Source organism: Chionomys nivalis, chromosome 26 (assembly GCF_950005125.1).
Source record: "Chionomys nivalis chromosome 26, mChiNiv1.1, whole genome shotgun sequence".
NCBI lineage: Eukaryota > Metazoa > Chordata > Mammalia > Rodentia > Cricetidae > Chionomys > Chionomys nivalis.
This window is the reverse complement of record NC_080111.1, coordinates 10,457,541-10,473,917: the sequence shown is the minus strand read 5'-3', so window position 1 is coordinate 10,473,917 and position 16,377 is coordinate 10,457,541. Positions and strand designations below refer to the sequence as shown.

The 16,377-nt window shown below is 38.5% G+C and overlaps 1 protein-coding gene across 1 annotated transcript; it reads right to left on the bottom strand.

The window, feature by feature from the left end:
- Nucleotides 1-521: 521 nt before the first annotated feature.
- LOC130867021 (zinc finger protein 431-like) lies at nucleotides 522-11,367 on the bottom strand. Its single transcript, XM_057758741.1, has 6 exons — nucleotides 11,358-11,367; nucleotides 4,273-4,392; nucleotides 4,006-4,069; nucleotides 2,740-2,744; nucleotides 996-1,882; nucleotides 522-911 (listed from the first exon to the last, which is right to left on the bottom strand). The coding sequence occupies exons 1-6, from the start codon at nucleotides 11,365-11,367 to the stop codon at nucleotides 522-524; spliced, it is 1,476 nt and encodes a 491-aa protein (XP_057614724.1).
- Between the last annotated feature and the right edge of the window lie 5,010 nt (nucleotides 11,368-16,377).

Sequence of the window (16,377 nt, the reverse complement as noted above, 5' to 3'; positions counted from 1 at the left end):
CCGAGTGCTGGGATTAAAGGCACAGTGTGTGTTCTCTTATGTGATTAAAGATGACTGTAATTTGTAAAGGCCTTACTACACTGATTACATTCATATGGTTTCTCTCCAGTATTTGCTCTTTTATGCAATTGAAGAAAATCATGATGTGCAAAGTCCTTACCATACTGATTATATTCATAGGGTTTCTCTCCAGTATGTGTTCTTTTACAGTTTTGAAGAGTACCTTGTAGAGCTAATGATTTACCACACTGATTACATTCATAATGTTTCTATCCAGTATGCATCCTTTTATGCCTTTGAAGTTTACCATGACATGCAAAGGCCTTGCCACACTGATTACATTCATAGGGTTTCTCTCCAGTATGGCATCTTCTATGTCTTTGAAGATGATAGTGTTGAGCAAAGGATTTACCACACTGATTACATTCATAAGGTTTCTCTCCAGTGTGTGTTCTTTTATGCAATTGAAGGTGACTATGTTGTGCAAAGGCCTTACCACACTGATTACATTCATAGGGTTTCTATCCAGTATGGGATCTTTTATGGCTTTGAAGATTATGGTGTTTAGCAAAGGATTTACCACACTGATTACATTCATAGGGTTTCTCTCCAATATGTGATCTTTTATGGTATTGAAGGTGACTATGACATGCAAAGGCCTTACCACACTGACTACATGCATAGGGTTTCTCTCCAGTATGTGTTCTTTTATGCATTTGAAGAGTACTGTTTTTCACAAAGGCCTTACCACACTGATTACATTTATACGGTTTCTCTCCAGTATGGGTTCTTTTATGATTTTGAAGAGAACTGTGGTAAGAAAAGGCCTTACCACACTGACTACAAGCATAGGGTTTCTCTCCAGTATGTGTTCTTTTATGCTGTCGAAGAGTACTGTTTTGAGCAAAGGCCTTACCACACTGATTACATGCATAGGGTTTCTCTCCAGTATGTGTTCTTTTATGATTTTGAAGGTGACTATGACATGCAAAGGCCTTACCACACTGATTACATTCATAGGGTTTCTCTCCAGTATGTGTTCTTTTATGCTGTCGAAGAGTACTGTTTTCAGCAAAGGCCTTACCACACTGATTACATGCATAGGGTTTCTCTCCAGTATGTGTTCTTTTATGGTAATGAAGGTGACTACGACCTGCAAAGGCCTTACCACACTGATTACATGCATAGGGTTTCTCTCCAGTATGTGTTCTTCTATGCTTTTGAAGGTGACTATGACATGCAAAGGCCTTACCACACTGATTACATTCATAGGGGTTTTCTCCAGTATGTGTTCTTTTATGCTTTTGAAGAGAACTGTGGTAAGAAAAGGCCTTACCGCACTGACTACAAGCATAGGGTTTCTCTCCAGTATGTGTTCTTTTATGGTTTTGAAGAGTACTGTTTTGAGCAAAGGCCTTACCACACTGACTACATTCAAAGGGTTTCTCTCCAGTATGTGTTCTTTCATGTATTAGAAGAGTACTGTGGCGAGCAAAGGCCTTACCACACTGATTACATTCATAGGGCTTCTCTCCACTGTGTGTTCTTTTATGCGTTTGAAGATTGCCTTGACATGCAAAGGCCTTACCACACTGATGACATTCATAGGGTTTCTCTCCCGTATGTGTTCTTTCATGTATTAGAAGAGTACTGTGGCGAGCAAAGGCCTTACCACACTGATTACATTCATAGGGCTTCTCTCCACTGTGTGTTCTTTTATGCGTTTGAAGATTGTCTTGACATGCAAAGGCCTTACCACACTGATGACATTCATAGGGTTTCTCTCCAGTATGTGTTCTTTCATGTATTTGAAGAGCACTGGGTCCAGCAAAGGCCTTACCACACTGCTTACATTCATAGGTTTTTTCTCCAGTTTGTGTTCCTTTATGAGTTTGAAGAACACTGTTTTGAGTAAAGGCTTTACCACAATGATTACATTCACAGGGTTTCTCTTCAGTCTGTGTCCTTTTGTGAATTTGAAAAGAATTGTGATGAGCAAAGGCTTTATGACACTGATTAGATTCATAAGGTTTCTTACTATCATGAGTTCTTTTATTCCTCTGAAGCTGATTGTCATATTCCAAGGCTTTAACACATTGAGGAATCACTGAAAGTTTCTTTCCATAATCATTTCTTTCAGTCCTGCAAGCATAATTGGAACATATAAAAGCTTTACCACATTCAATACGCTCTTGAACCTACATTTCTCTATGTATTACTTTTATAATTTAGTCCAATTGTAAATAGAAATCAGATATTAAGGTTTTATAACTGTGTTTAAACTCAGGCTTTCTTCTTTAATTAAGGCTTGTTTTGCATTTTTGAAGACACCTGTCATGGTAAATTTCTTTATTACGTGGTTTACCTTTTCACCTTTACAGAAACATTTTTCTTTTCTTTTTTTTTTTTTTTTTGGTTTTTCGAGACAGGGTTTCTCTGTGGCTTTGGAGCCTGTCCTGGAACTAGCTCTTGTAGACCAGGCTGGTCTCGAACTCACAGAGATCCGCCTGCCTCTGCCTCCCAAGTGCTGGGATTAAAGGCATGCGCCACCACTGCCTGGCTCAGAAACATTTTTCTATTTGACATATTTCTCATATTTGAAGAGAACTGGATAACCTCAGAACAACTTTATTACATTCATAAACTGTCCTATACTATGAATCACACTACATTTGCTAACTGAACTAGAACAAACAGAAGTATTTGCACAATTCTAGAACTCATGTGGCTTCTCTGCACTCTGAGTTTCTTTATGTATTAACAGTGATATGTGAAAACCAATTATTTATATAGTTGAATCAATTTCAGCAAGGGTACTCAACATGGGGACTAATGCTTATCTTCTAATTGTTTTTAGAGAGAGCTATGCTGCGTTTTCCCATATTCCTATGCTCATAGGCTTGTATTGCGAGTAATATGTGGGGGGCTGGAGAGATGGCTCAGTGGTTAAGAGCATTGCCTGCTCTTCCAAAGGTCCTGAGTTCAATTCCCAGCAACCACATTGTGGCTCACAACCATCTGTAAAGAGGTCTGGTGCCCTCTTCTGGCCTGCAGGCATACACACAGACAGAATATTGTATAATAATAAATTAATAAATTTTAAAAAAAGAGTAATATGTGGTATACACAGTAAAGGAAGAATCACAAACAAAAAATATCCACTCTGAATTATCACAGTGTGACTTTCTCTTCCTTATAGATGTGTGGTAGATGTATTAAAGTTTCTTCACAACAACTGCCACTGAACTCTAACTGCTTCTCTCACCAATCTTTTTTTTTTTTTTGGTTTTTCGAGACAGGGTTTCTCTGTAGCTTTGGTGCCTGTCCTGGAACTAGCTCTTGTAGACCAGGCTGGCCTCGAACTCCCAGAGATCCGCCTGCCTCTGCCTCCCGAGTGCTGGGATTAAAGGCGTGCGCCACCACCGCCCGGCTCTCTCACCAATCTTAATATAGTAATAAGAAGTATATGAGTAATACAAGATTTACTATGTGCTCTCGGTTTATAGAAAGTCTTGCAGATATACTTATCATCACTTCAATATGTACACATTTTGTATTATGAGCAAAAGAAATAAATGGATTGGCAGATCTACAACATTGCTCTCATGGTGCTAAGATTCAAATGGTGATATCTGTTTAGCAATTTCTCACTTGTCATTTTAATTAAAAGAATGCCTTGAAAATGCAATTCACCAACAGGATGATGGTGGCGCACGCCTTTAATCAGGCACTCAGGAGACAGAGGCAAGAGGATCTTTCTGAGAGACCAGCCTGGTCTACAGAGCTAGTTCCAGGACAGGCTCCAAAGCCACAGAGAAACCCTGTCTTGAAAAACCAAAAAAAAAAAAAAAAAAAAAAAAAAGAAAGAAAGAAAGAAAGAAAAAGAAAAGAAAATGCAATTCACCTACATGAAATTCTACATGGATTTTTCAGACGTTAATAAATCTTCTAGGACACATTATCATTTCATCAGAGGCTCATTGTTTTCAGCATGCACAAGAAAATTACCTTTCATGTCTTCTAGAACGTTGACAATGTTCTTTACTATTATGTTCTTCCCAAATGTATCCTAAAATGCAGTACCAGAAAATGTATGTTATAATATTGAATACTGTGCAACATTTAAGTAGCTATTTTAAGGAAACCTTAGAACCGTGCCTGGTTTATTCACCTCATTCTTCTTCTCCTTTCTAAATCAAATTATTGAAGAACATCATTAAACAAGGAAAAGTTGTCCCTTTATTTTGAAACATGAAGGAAATTCATTTTTACCTATAGTAGTGAGGTTCCTGTAGGTCTCCAGCATCACATCTTTGTAGAGATTCTTCTTGGAAGGATCCAGCAAATTCCACTCTTCCTCAGTGAAGTTGATATGCACATCATCATAGGTCACTGCCTTCTAAAATATGCCATATGTGATAGTGACATGATAGTGACAACATTGTAAATGTATACTTCTTTGATAGTATAGTCATATAATTCTATTGTTCCCTAATCATATTCCAAGACATAGACAGTCAGTTTAGAAGGTAATTGAATAGGAGAGTCTTCTCTGTCATTTCTGTACTCTTTGAATAAGCTATCACCTTACAAGAGAAATATCTATTAGCGAAGAGAAACAAGGAAACAGATCAACATTTCATAGTACAAATGAGAAATTTTTATGAAGATTAACTAACTATAAATCAAAAAATAATTTGGACAATCTGGGTGTATTGACTCATGCATTTAAGCTCAGACCTTCAAAAGCAGAGTCAGGTATATTTTTCTCTGAGTTAAATGCCAGACATGTCTATGCAATCAGGTCCAGGACAGATGGAAATACATAGTAAGACCCTATCATCCAGGAAGTGGTGATTCATGCCTTTAATCCCAGCAATCAGGAGAAAGAGGCAGAAGGGTCTCTGTGAGTTTGGGGCCAACCTGTTCTATGAGAGCTAGTTCCAGGACAGGCTCCAAAGCTACAGAGAAACCCTGTCTCAAAAATCAAATAAACAATAAACAAACAACAAACAATAAACAAACAAAAGGCACTGTCTCCATTACAAAAATTGGTGAATCAAGCAAGAAAAATAGAAGAACTCAGAGGTTTTTACTGAAGTTCCTACAAAGAAGTATGTGTTCACTCCACTTCTCTCTTTATCTTCCAAACATCCGTAGTGCCCTATTTAAACTGTATTACCAATAACATTTTACAAACAGAGCTTTATGTTTAAAACAGTTACAAGTGGACAGATGAAAACATTAGCAATATATATCTTGGGCATAAATAATAAACCCAGGCTGGGAGAGAGATGACTGAGTAGTACCTAGCTTTTGATGGTCTTGAATAAATGTGGCAGAATTGCCAGTACTTATTTGGGAATCATAAATATCCATTATTCCAAGTTCACAAATTCTGAGATCCTTTGATCATGTTGAGGACCAGATACCCATGTGGTGCATAGTCATGCCTACATATAAATTAGTTATATTAATTTTAAAAATGTAAAGTAAGTATAACAAGCAGGAAGAAGTTCATGCACCTACAAATCAATGACTCTGAATGCTTAGGCAGTACTAATGTCACACCTACTGAAAAACTTCCAGACCCCAAAATGAGGAAAAAAATCTACTTCTATCATAGGCAACTCAGACCAGAATACCAAAGAGCAAATAGAAACCAAGGAACCAAACGTGCATCCAAGAAAGACAAACAGAGATACTGGCACCTAGATCTGCAGTCACCTCAAACCCAGATACCTGGACAACAGCACAATAACATGATCAACAACAGACAGAACAATATGTCACTACCATATTCAAACTCTCCTACTACAGCACACCCTGAATATTCAAACACAGTCAAAGTACAATTAAGTTAGATCAACTATGAAGATGCTATCGTCCTTAAGAAGGAAGTGAATGAATTCTTTAAAAACGCAGGGGAAAGATAAATGAAATCTTGGAGAATAATAATAAACCCTTTAAAGAAAGTCAAACAAGCAAACAGTTGACAGAAATGAATATATCAGTTCAAGAATTGAAAATGGAAATAGAAGCATGTAAAATAATGCAAGCTGAAGATATTCTGGAGATAAAAAACTAGATAAATGAAAAGGAAAAACTGGCAAATTAAGGTGAAGTCTATCCTATCTTTGTGAGTCTAAACTTTAATATATAATTTACACACAGCTTAACTAAGGAAAACGTTAACGATATAATCGTTTTCAACTCAATCAAAGAACCCAGGGCATAACATTAGCCTGGAAGGTTTGTGGCAGCAAAAGCAGAACGTCTTCTCCAAAATAACAAATTTTGAAGTCAAGATACCTTTAAAGTATGTGTGGGGTTACCGTAGCAGCCCCCAAATCAATCTCTCTCTCTGCAGTCCAAAAATTCAAAGAAAGCACAATGTGTAACCCAGACTCTGTGTGTATTTTCTATCTTTTCAAGGTCCATTAATTGTTTTACTTATTTTTTTCTTTAAGAACCTTAGTGCAAATTCCTTAAAAAACTATTTTTAATCCATGACTCTGTCTATATTTATCCTCTGTGTTTTAAGCCCATGGACATTTATCTAATAAACTATCACCCACTCAGAGGCCTGTTTATCTGGATGTTTTTACTGTATATCTGTAATCCTTTTCTGATAAGGAGTGTTTTTGTATTTGAAAGCTGCATTTGACTTCCATTTTTGTGCTTTTACAACCCCTTGTTTTAAACTTTCTTAGGGTTTATGTGGATTTAGTTGCCAAAATTTGGTGTCATATTGTAAATGGGGACTACACTTTCATCTTCTGGCTGCCTAGACCCAAATAATCACACACAAACTATACAATTACATCTGCATTTTAAAAATGCTTCAGGCATATTCCTAGTTTGATTTTACATGTTCAATTCATCCATTTCTATTCATCTATGTATCACCACGTAATGTTTTGGGATATTTCACCTTTAGTGAATACATGCACCAACCAGTCTGGTCTGTCTTCATTAAAAAAAAAAACAATTAACAAATGCTGGAAAGTAATGAAATTGCTCTCCAACTACAATCACGTCCTTTTTCAAATTGTGACTCCAGCAGTCCTATTTTCCTGTGCAGTGCACACTCAAAACTGTTGCTTCTATTCTGGACTGAGGTAGAAACCACTCTCCACATGCAAATCCTTTTCCTTTTCCTTTACCTGCAATGGATATTCCGTTTCATAACTCAAATTTATAACTTTGAAACTGGTGGTAGAATCATTAAATTTAAGATTTTAAAGGTGTAATGTAGGACAAGGTCATTGTTCAGGAGAGGAGAAGACAGGGACCAAATCCTTTTATGTCAAGATAAGATAGATAGTGTTAAAAATTTTTCTGAAATACTAGAAGTACTGCAGTTCTAGAATTAATATGACTTCCTAGGGAGAAATCACTCCACATGTTTGCCAAATTAATAAAGAAAAAAATCATTTAATAATATTCACATACATCTCTGACTAATGCTCAAAGAGGGCCCAGGCTAGAATAATTTTCTGCATTTCACATATTTTCTTATCCTTATGTCCTTTAGGTTCAGGCTCCACACTCTTAACAATTTAAATAGAGGTGGAAGGCTACAGGTCTACCCACCTGGACAGATGGAAGACTTACACAGTAAAGTCTTCCCAGCATTATTTCTTACATAAACCAGTGACCTTAAACAGAAAGACCATCACAGGATCATGATATGTCAGACTTTTCTTCCATTTTTACAAGCTTTTCATTAGCCTCTTAAATGAGTTGATGGCCCTGATTTTGGTACATTTCTATCCAGAGTTACAAGATGGAGATTCCGGGGAATGTGAAGGATAGGAAAAGTATAAGGCAGAAAAGATAAAAACAGGTTAGGGAAGTCTTGCACAAGCTATGTCTCATGTCAAGTAAATTTCCTAAGAAGAATAGATTTGGGCTGGAGAGATGGCTCAGTGGTTGACAGTATTGACTGCTCTTTGAGAGGACCTGGGTTCAATTCCCAGTACCCACATGACAGCTCCTAAATATCTGTAAATCCAGTTTCATGAGATCTGATACCTACATACCATCACATATAAAATAAAATAGAATAACTCATAAAATATCCAGTATTTATACTGGCTGAGAAATAAACTTGGGGCTCTTTCATATTGACTTTCAGGCCTCTCAGTCTGTTTTATGCTTCTGTCTTCATTTCTCTTAATCTAACATTTCCTCAGCCTCAGCATCTCTTCTCAGGGAATCCCCAGCTGAATTCTGTTGGTCAGACCATATGGGGTATCCAACTATGCTTGAACAAAATTTACTGCAGTTTCTGTATGATGTTGCTTCGATACAAGGAATTACTTTGCATATTCTTTCCATAAATTAATAGCTTAGCTGGACAGAGCCTTACACGTTAGGGCACCTTGTTAAGATTTAAATGTAAAGCAAGGGCCTTCTCTTTAGCTGTGTAAAATCCTTGAAAATCCCTCTTTCTTTCAATACTGGACAGCCATCAGAAGCAACCTAGTGCATTTTTCCTCAACAAAACATAGATTTTTTTCATTCTTTTTATGTGTCTTTTGCACTGTAGATTTGAAGGCGTCAGCAGTAATAACCATCCAACAGAAATAATACTTTGTCTAAGATATGAGTCCATTAATTTTTAATTCTGCCTTAGTCACTTTCTTGGGACATGGAAAGATTAAGAAAGAATGGGGGCCAAAGTGTCACACAGCTGATCCCCAGCAAACTTTTTATGAAGTTTTCTAAGCTCCTGTACTTACTTACAAGGCCAAAATAAATCAATAGGGCCACAAGGAATAAAGCCAGGCTTGGGCTGGAGGGACCAGAACAAGATGAGGTTATGAGAGCAATCAGAATTATTACATCTTTATCAGAAACAGAAAATAATGGCAATTTCCAGGATCAATACAGTGTAGTTGCCAGGATATCATGAAGACTGCAAGCTATACAGGGAATACAGGATTGTGGTCTCAGACCAAGTGTACTGTTGAACTTCCATACTTCCTTGACCTCTAAGGGATTACTCAGAGAAACAGGGATTAGCCTGAATGACTCACTGCTAAAGGGAGTGCATCACCATGTCAGCAACTTAAAAAGCACACTGTGCCCCAGGAGCCATGGATTTTAATATGAAATAACTAAGACACATGTCTCTCAGGGTAGATGGGCCAATCCAGCTCCTTTGTTCCCTGCAGAGCCTTTTGTCCACTAAAATCCTATAACCTTGACCTCCACTGCTTGCCACTATTTTCAACACTCCTATCTTTAAGGCCCTACAATGACAGTCAGTTAAGCTGTGTAGAGTTTTCTATGACTTTTGCCATCGAAAGTCCTGTTAGCTTGAAAATTCTTCCACAGTCAATATTCCCAAGTCCATTGCAGGAACAAAACCACTTTTATGGTACCATTTTTATTCCAACTTGCTTCTTTGTTCCTGTGATTAAGTTATCTAACCTAAAGTAAAGCAACTCTGGTAATGGACAGGTTGATTTGTTTGTTACCCCTAAGTCAGAATCCACCACTGTGGGTGCTTAGGATAGAAACTCAAGTTAATCATTGGAGGCAAAAGCGTTGGAACCATTCTTTACTGGTTTTCTCTTGTGCTTTGTCACTGTTTTGTGCTCAGCTAGCCCCCTTAATCAGCCCAGGCCCACTTACTTAGAGACATTGCCAACTCAGTGGAAGAGTCTTCTTCCAATATCAATCATCAATCAACATAATCACTTTCAGACAGAAATCAGACATTCTGATCTAAGCACACACTCTATTGATAATTCCTCAGATGACCCTAGGCTTTGTTTTGACAGCTGAGGCTAATTACCACACAGAGGCAATATTGTATGAGAATGTTTTAAAGAACCAAAAATATAATGTATTATTCCTGCCAATCACTTAAGCAGCAAAGACCTAAACATGAGGATAACAACAAATGGAAAACACAGATTGCCAGAAAATGGAAAGAGATAAGGATCTAAGATCAAGAAGAGAAAACTAAAACTGTCACTCCACAGAAACTATTCAAAACAAAAACTTAAGGAACTGATAGCAGAGGAAATATTCTGAATACAAATTGATGAAGGTCCATTATTTTTGAAATTTTAATGATATAATTAGATTATGGTCCATAAAATCAACACAGATGGCACAACGCCAAAACAAGACTCAAAGACAGACCTACGAATATATATTATGGTCCCTTAAACAAGAACTACAAGATTCTAGTCAAAATCAAACTCCAGAAAATCACTGGCCATCACTCATCCTGCACACTCCAGTTCTCTCCTTTTCCAATAACAGAAAAAGGGTTGGGTAAGAAGGGCTCTTCCACCAAAATTCACAAGATTCACTTGACGCCTTCAGATATTTTTGCTTTGTAGAAATAGTTTTGATTACTAAAAGGATCTCATTCTCTTATGATAAAGAAAATGATGTCTGTTAGGATCACTTAGACACGATTTCATTTCCTACAATTGGTGATTGCCTCTAAGTCTGTATCAGAGTGAGGAAGTATAAACTTTTTAAATGAAATTTCAAGAGAACAGATTTTATAAGAATCACTGTGCATGTGAAGTAACTTGCTATACTCTGCCTGCTTTATAAATCGCAAACAATTTTGAAAACAAGGTTATTCCTATTTTTTGAGTATGTTTGTGCATGGGACAAAATGCCTGTGATATACAAAACAATGATTGTCAGATCTCTTGGACTGGGAATAGTAGAGATTTATTAACCTGCAAACTTGAATGTAGGTCATCCACAGGGGTAAAAAATATGTGCTGGACCACCTGCCAAGACACATAATAAATTTTATCAAATAAGCCAAGTCTTTCTCAGATTAATACAAACAAGAAAAACAAGACAGCTTCGGGGGGGGGGGGGGAAGAAAAACAAGACATAAATAAAGAAATGATTTTTGGGAATATGAGGCATCAGAATTAAGATGATATGTAAGGTAAATTTGTAGCATTAAAGGAATACAACTCAATAACTTCATCCAAAAATCTATAAGAGGAAAGCTAATCACAAAGTAACATTCACAGTGGAAACACTCAGAATGCTCATTGGGTTTGTGTGTTAATCACATCAACATTTAAGTAGCAAAGACTCAAATGTGAAGATAGTAACAACTGGAACACACAGATATGCTAGGAAATGGAAAGAGGTAGGCATCATAGATGAAAAAAAACAATCTGCACAGAAACATCCCCCAAACCTCAAACTTAAGGAACTGATGATGTAAGAAATTTTCTGAATAAAATTGGTGAAGGTCCATCATTTTCAAGAAAGTGAATAATAAATTAGATTTCAGTTGTAGATTACAAAAAAAAATCGTATACAGATTCACATAATATGCTTTCTGCATTTTACACAAAGATCCATCAATTAAGAATGGGTACAATGAGTCGGGCGATGGTGGCACACGCCTTTAATCCCAGCACTCGGGAGGCAGAGGCAGGCGGATCTCTGCGAGTTTGAGACCAGCCTGGTCCACAGAGCTAGTTCCAGGACGGGCTCCAAAGCCACAGAGAAACCCTGTCTCGAAAACCCAAAAAAAAAAAAAAAAAAAAAGAATGGGTACAATGTTTGTGAAAGAATAAAGGTGTTAAAGAGAAAAAACCCAAACAAAAGCAGGAATATGTAGTCAATTTTTAATCCAAAGACCAAAGTAAACTTCGGCAAGGAAAGTGTGATCTTGGTCAATGCTCCCTAGCTATTTTTAATTATATGTGTACAGAAATTAAATAAACATAAACTGTTCAACTTTCACAAAGATATCTCAAAGTGACCCTTAAACTGTTGTTTCTGACCCCCAGTTACTGATCTGTCTTCTGAGATGCAGCCACATGATATACATGCTCTCTTTGCAAATAGAGAGGATCTCTCGCTACAGCTCTCCAGATCCTTGTGCTATCTTCTGGTTGAAGGTAAACACAGTCCCACTGATGTCCAATCCCAAAACAACCTAAAAAATGATTTAAAATCTGCTTCCTGCCACATGCATTATGGCAGAATTGGTGGATTCTGCCCTATCTACCTGGCTAACACAATGCACACCTGAGAAATCTCTGCACATCAGAAACTCCTTTTGTCCCCTGCTAAGCTTCACTGGATCACACCATTGTGGCAAGTGGCAGAATCACATTAACAGAATTCTACTCAAGTATTGCTCTACCAGTTCCTAAACAATTTGTAATCTTTAGAACAGAAACTTGAAATTGGACAGCAATATTCAGATATTCAATATTCGAGAAATTAGAACTTCAGCTTTCTAATCTCTCTTCCCAACGCACAACAAAAGCAGTTCCCATGTGTATACTCTGGACATAGATACAACCAGCATTATATCCTTCCATTCTAGGGCTGCAGAGTGGCCCCTTCCCCACTAAATCTACACACAAGGAGGCTCAGAGAACAAGGGCCACTGCAGGCATGAACCACATGGACCAACATAAGTACAGTCTGGATCATGATCCTTCCAAGTCACAGCAGAAATAACAGTTCAACAGACCTGCTCTATACACCACCCCCACTCACCATGGGATGGCTTGTGGTCTTCCTTAAAGCTACCTACTACAGAGTCAGAGGAGAGTCATGGAAAGAACCCACAAACTATCTGCCACTAGTACTCTGATTGGCAATGCTTCCCAGAATTCCCTCATTGGCTAGGGCCACCCAGCTGGGACTCACAATATTAGCAGCTCCTCTACTGGAGGATCAGAGATCAAATGACTCAGACAGCACAGCCCTTCCAGTTCTGCCCTTCCAGCCCAGCAGACAGGGCCCCAGTTTAAAAACTTTGTATTTAGCACACATTATTCCACTCTCCTAGAGCACACACATCCTGTTCCTCATCCAAAGTGCAGGGTCCTTTGGGGACACATTCCATTACACACTCACTTGCCAGTACAGCCATCACCTTGTCTGAGAGATGCGAAATTTTGGAGAACATCAGGTCACATTCATAAAGTAATTACTGCTACTGTGTAACTGTGGTTACTTTGTAACTGTTGTCAAAATGACAGAATATGAATTAGAAAACAATCCAGGCATATTAGGACTTGAAGGTAGCAAAGAGAATGTAAATATGACATAGTCTTCATCTCAAAAATTATTTTGAAAACTTGAAGCACACTTTATGGCCATGTGCTCCGGAGACGAGGGATCTGTATTCATGCACATTAAAGATTTCTCATATATTTTATGTAAAGTTGAATGTGTTAATGCAGAAATGTAGCAGTGCTTTTAAGCAGGGCCACAACATTTTACCTAGATCTTCTATTTTAGATGAAATTCTGTAAATAGAGCAATTAGGTTTAAAGATGTGGTCAGTCCCATTCCAAGATTCTTGACTGCTCAGGTCTGTGGACTGCAATCAATGGTCAATCAGGACAATCATAGAGCATCTACAATTGACTCCCTCATTCCAATAGCTAATCTCAACTTCTATTGAAGGAGGAAAGCTCTCACCCACAGTTCAACCTTTGTGATTCTGCCCTGTGTGTGGTCTTTCTGACCAGCTTCAAGTTGATCAATGAGCTCAACTTTGCACAGGTCCCTCTGCTTCTACGTCCCCAATAAAAGCCAGAAAGATCAGCAGACACTCATTAACTGCTCTATTTTTTCTCATTGACACATCAAGGTCAAACCTGTAAGGAGTTGCAGGACTGTTTTCCCAGCACTAGGCAGCAGAGGAAAGATTGATTAGGAGTTCAAAATGATTCTCAATTACACAGCATGAGGCAAGCCTAAACTATAGGGCACCTTGCTCTACACAGAAATCAATAATCAACAAAACTTGAAAGTAATAAAATGCAACTATTAATGACTTTGAAATGTTAGAGAACAAAAACAGAGACAAGAGCAGCAATACACTGAAAGAAAACATCTGAAAATAACACCAATAAGTGATTTTTTTAAATGACAAATACTGCACTTTTAAGATTAAATAAAGCTTTCTATATTGACTTTGGGTTTTTTTTTTTTTTTTTTTGGTTTTTTGAGACAGGGTTTCTGTGGTTTTGGAGCCTGACCTGGAACTAGCTCTTGTAGACCAGCTGGTCTCGAACTCACAGAGATCCGCCTGCCTCTGCCTCACAAGTGCTAGGATTAAAGGCCTGCGCCACCACCGCCCGGCTTCTATATTGACTTTGAAAGAGCAGGCCCTTCTATAAGAGAGGGGATGTCATTAGTAAGAGATAGATTGATGGTGTCCATATACATATGTTGGCTGCTGAGATCTGTAACCTGACACATAGAGTTAGTCAATGGCCTGTTTCTCAAATCTCTGAGTTGACATAACTGGTTGATGCAAGATCAACCACATCTGCAGAGGATAGTGGCCTAATTGCAAATTCAATGTTCATTGGCTCAAGATGACCTTCCCAATCTGTACACCCACACAAATCATCTGCATTCATTCACATAGGATTAATTTAATAACACATACTGGGAAATTACAAATTCACTGAACCTATCACAATCAGACCCTTTTTCATAATGGTAGCTTCAATAGTTGATTGCCTCCACTGTTTCCCCTGCAGTGTACACAATAAACTATTCCTCCTAGTCTGGTCTGAAGACAGAAGGAATGTTCCATATGGAAATCCCTTACTCTGACAGCATTGCATAGTCAACTACATGACTCAAATGCATAAGTCTAAAACTGTAAGGTTTTACAGGCATTTTTTAGGGGAATTTTGAAAGTGTAGTATACCAAGGACACCTGAGTCAACATAAGAATTTGTCTCAGAAACTATTTTTTTTTTTTGGTTTTTTGAGACAGGGTTTCTCTGTGGTTTTGGAGCCTGTCCTGGAACTAGCTCTTGTAGACCAGGCTGGTCTCGAACTCACAGAGATCCGCCTACCTCTGCCTCCCAAGTGCTGGGATTAAAGGCATGCGCCACCACCGCCCGGCAGAAACTATTTTTTTTAACAGGATGGAAATGCAGCTGTTCTAGAATTAATATGCCTTTCCATTGAAAATCACTTCATACACTTAGGAGATTATTACATCTTTAATGATGATAGACATCAATCTCTGGCTAATGCTCAAAGAGGAGACAGCTAGACAGATTCCACATTTGCTGTTGTCCTTAAGCCTCCTTTTAGGATTAGGCTCTAGGTTACACTTTGAACAATTAAAATAAAAACAGGCAACTTGCCAGGCTAGACATTTAGGCACATAGGAGAGTTACAGAGCAAAGATATTTCCAGGATAATTTCTTCTGTACACTGGTGATGTGAATCAGCAGATCATACTTCAGTGACAGGGGATGAGTATGTCACAGGGGATGACAAAGTTAGGAAAAGTAAAATGTGAAAAGTTAAAAATTTAGGGTGGGGAGGTCTTGCAGATGCCGAGTAAGCTTCCCGAGAAAAACAGCAGCTTGCTGGGCATTGATGGCTCATACCCTTGCTGAGCCAAGGGACCTCTATGAGTTCAAAAACAGCCTGGACTCTGCAGTGAGTTCCAGGATAGTCAGGACAGTCCTACAGAGAAACACTGTTTCAAAAAATTTTGAGCCGGGCGGTGGTGGCGCACGCCTTTAATCCCAGCACTTGGGAGGCAGAGGCAGGCGGATGTCTGTGAGTTCGAGACCAGCCTGGTCTACAAGAGCTAGTTCCAGGACAGGCTCCAAAACCACAGAGAAACCCTGTCTCGAAAAACCAAAAAAAAAAAAAAAAAAAAAAAAAATTTGAAAAAAGGAGTAAAAGAAGAATAGCATCTTGGATACTTCCAGAGGGGAAATGGAAGGAAATGGGAGAATTTTATAAGAAGTCAGTAAATAGCCGGGCAATGGTGGCGCACGCCTTAATCCCAGCACTCAGGAGGCAGAGGCAGGTGTATCTCTGTGAGTTCGAGACCACCCTGGTCTACAGCGCTAGTTCCAGGACAGGCTCCAAAGCCACAGAGAAACCCTGTCTCGAAAAACCAAAAAAAAAAAAAAAAAAAGTCAGTAAACAATATCATATGATTTTGGGAGGAGGTTAGTCAGATAATTACACCCAATTTGAACACAGGGTATCCTCAAGAACTTTACTGCCGGGCGATGGTGGCGCACGCCTTTAATCCCAGCACTCGGGAGGCAGAGGCAGGCGGATCTCTGTGAGTTCAAGACCAGCCTGGTCTACAGAGCTAGTTCCAGGACAGGCTCCAAAGCCACAGAGAAAGCCTGTCTCGAAAAACAAAACAAAACAAAAAAGAACTTTACTAAGAGCACAGTGGCCTGGGGACTGATAACCATAGCTCCATATGATAAAAGGGTTGGGTTCTTAGGACCTAAAGGAACCCCTCCACAAACGCCTTGGAACCAGACCATAACCAGCTCGCCAAAGCATATTCCTGGTTTTAGAGGAGAAGCTTTGTTTTATTATCAATACATCAGGTCC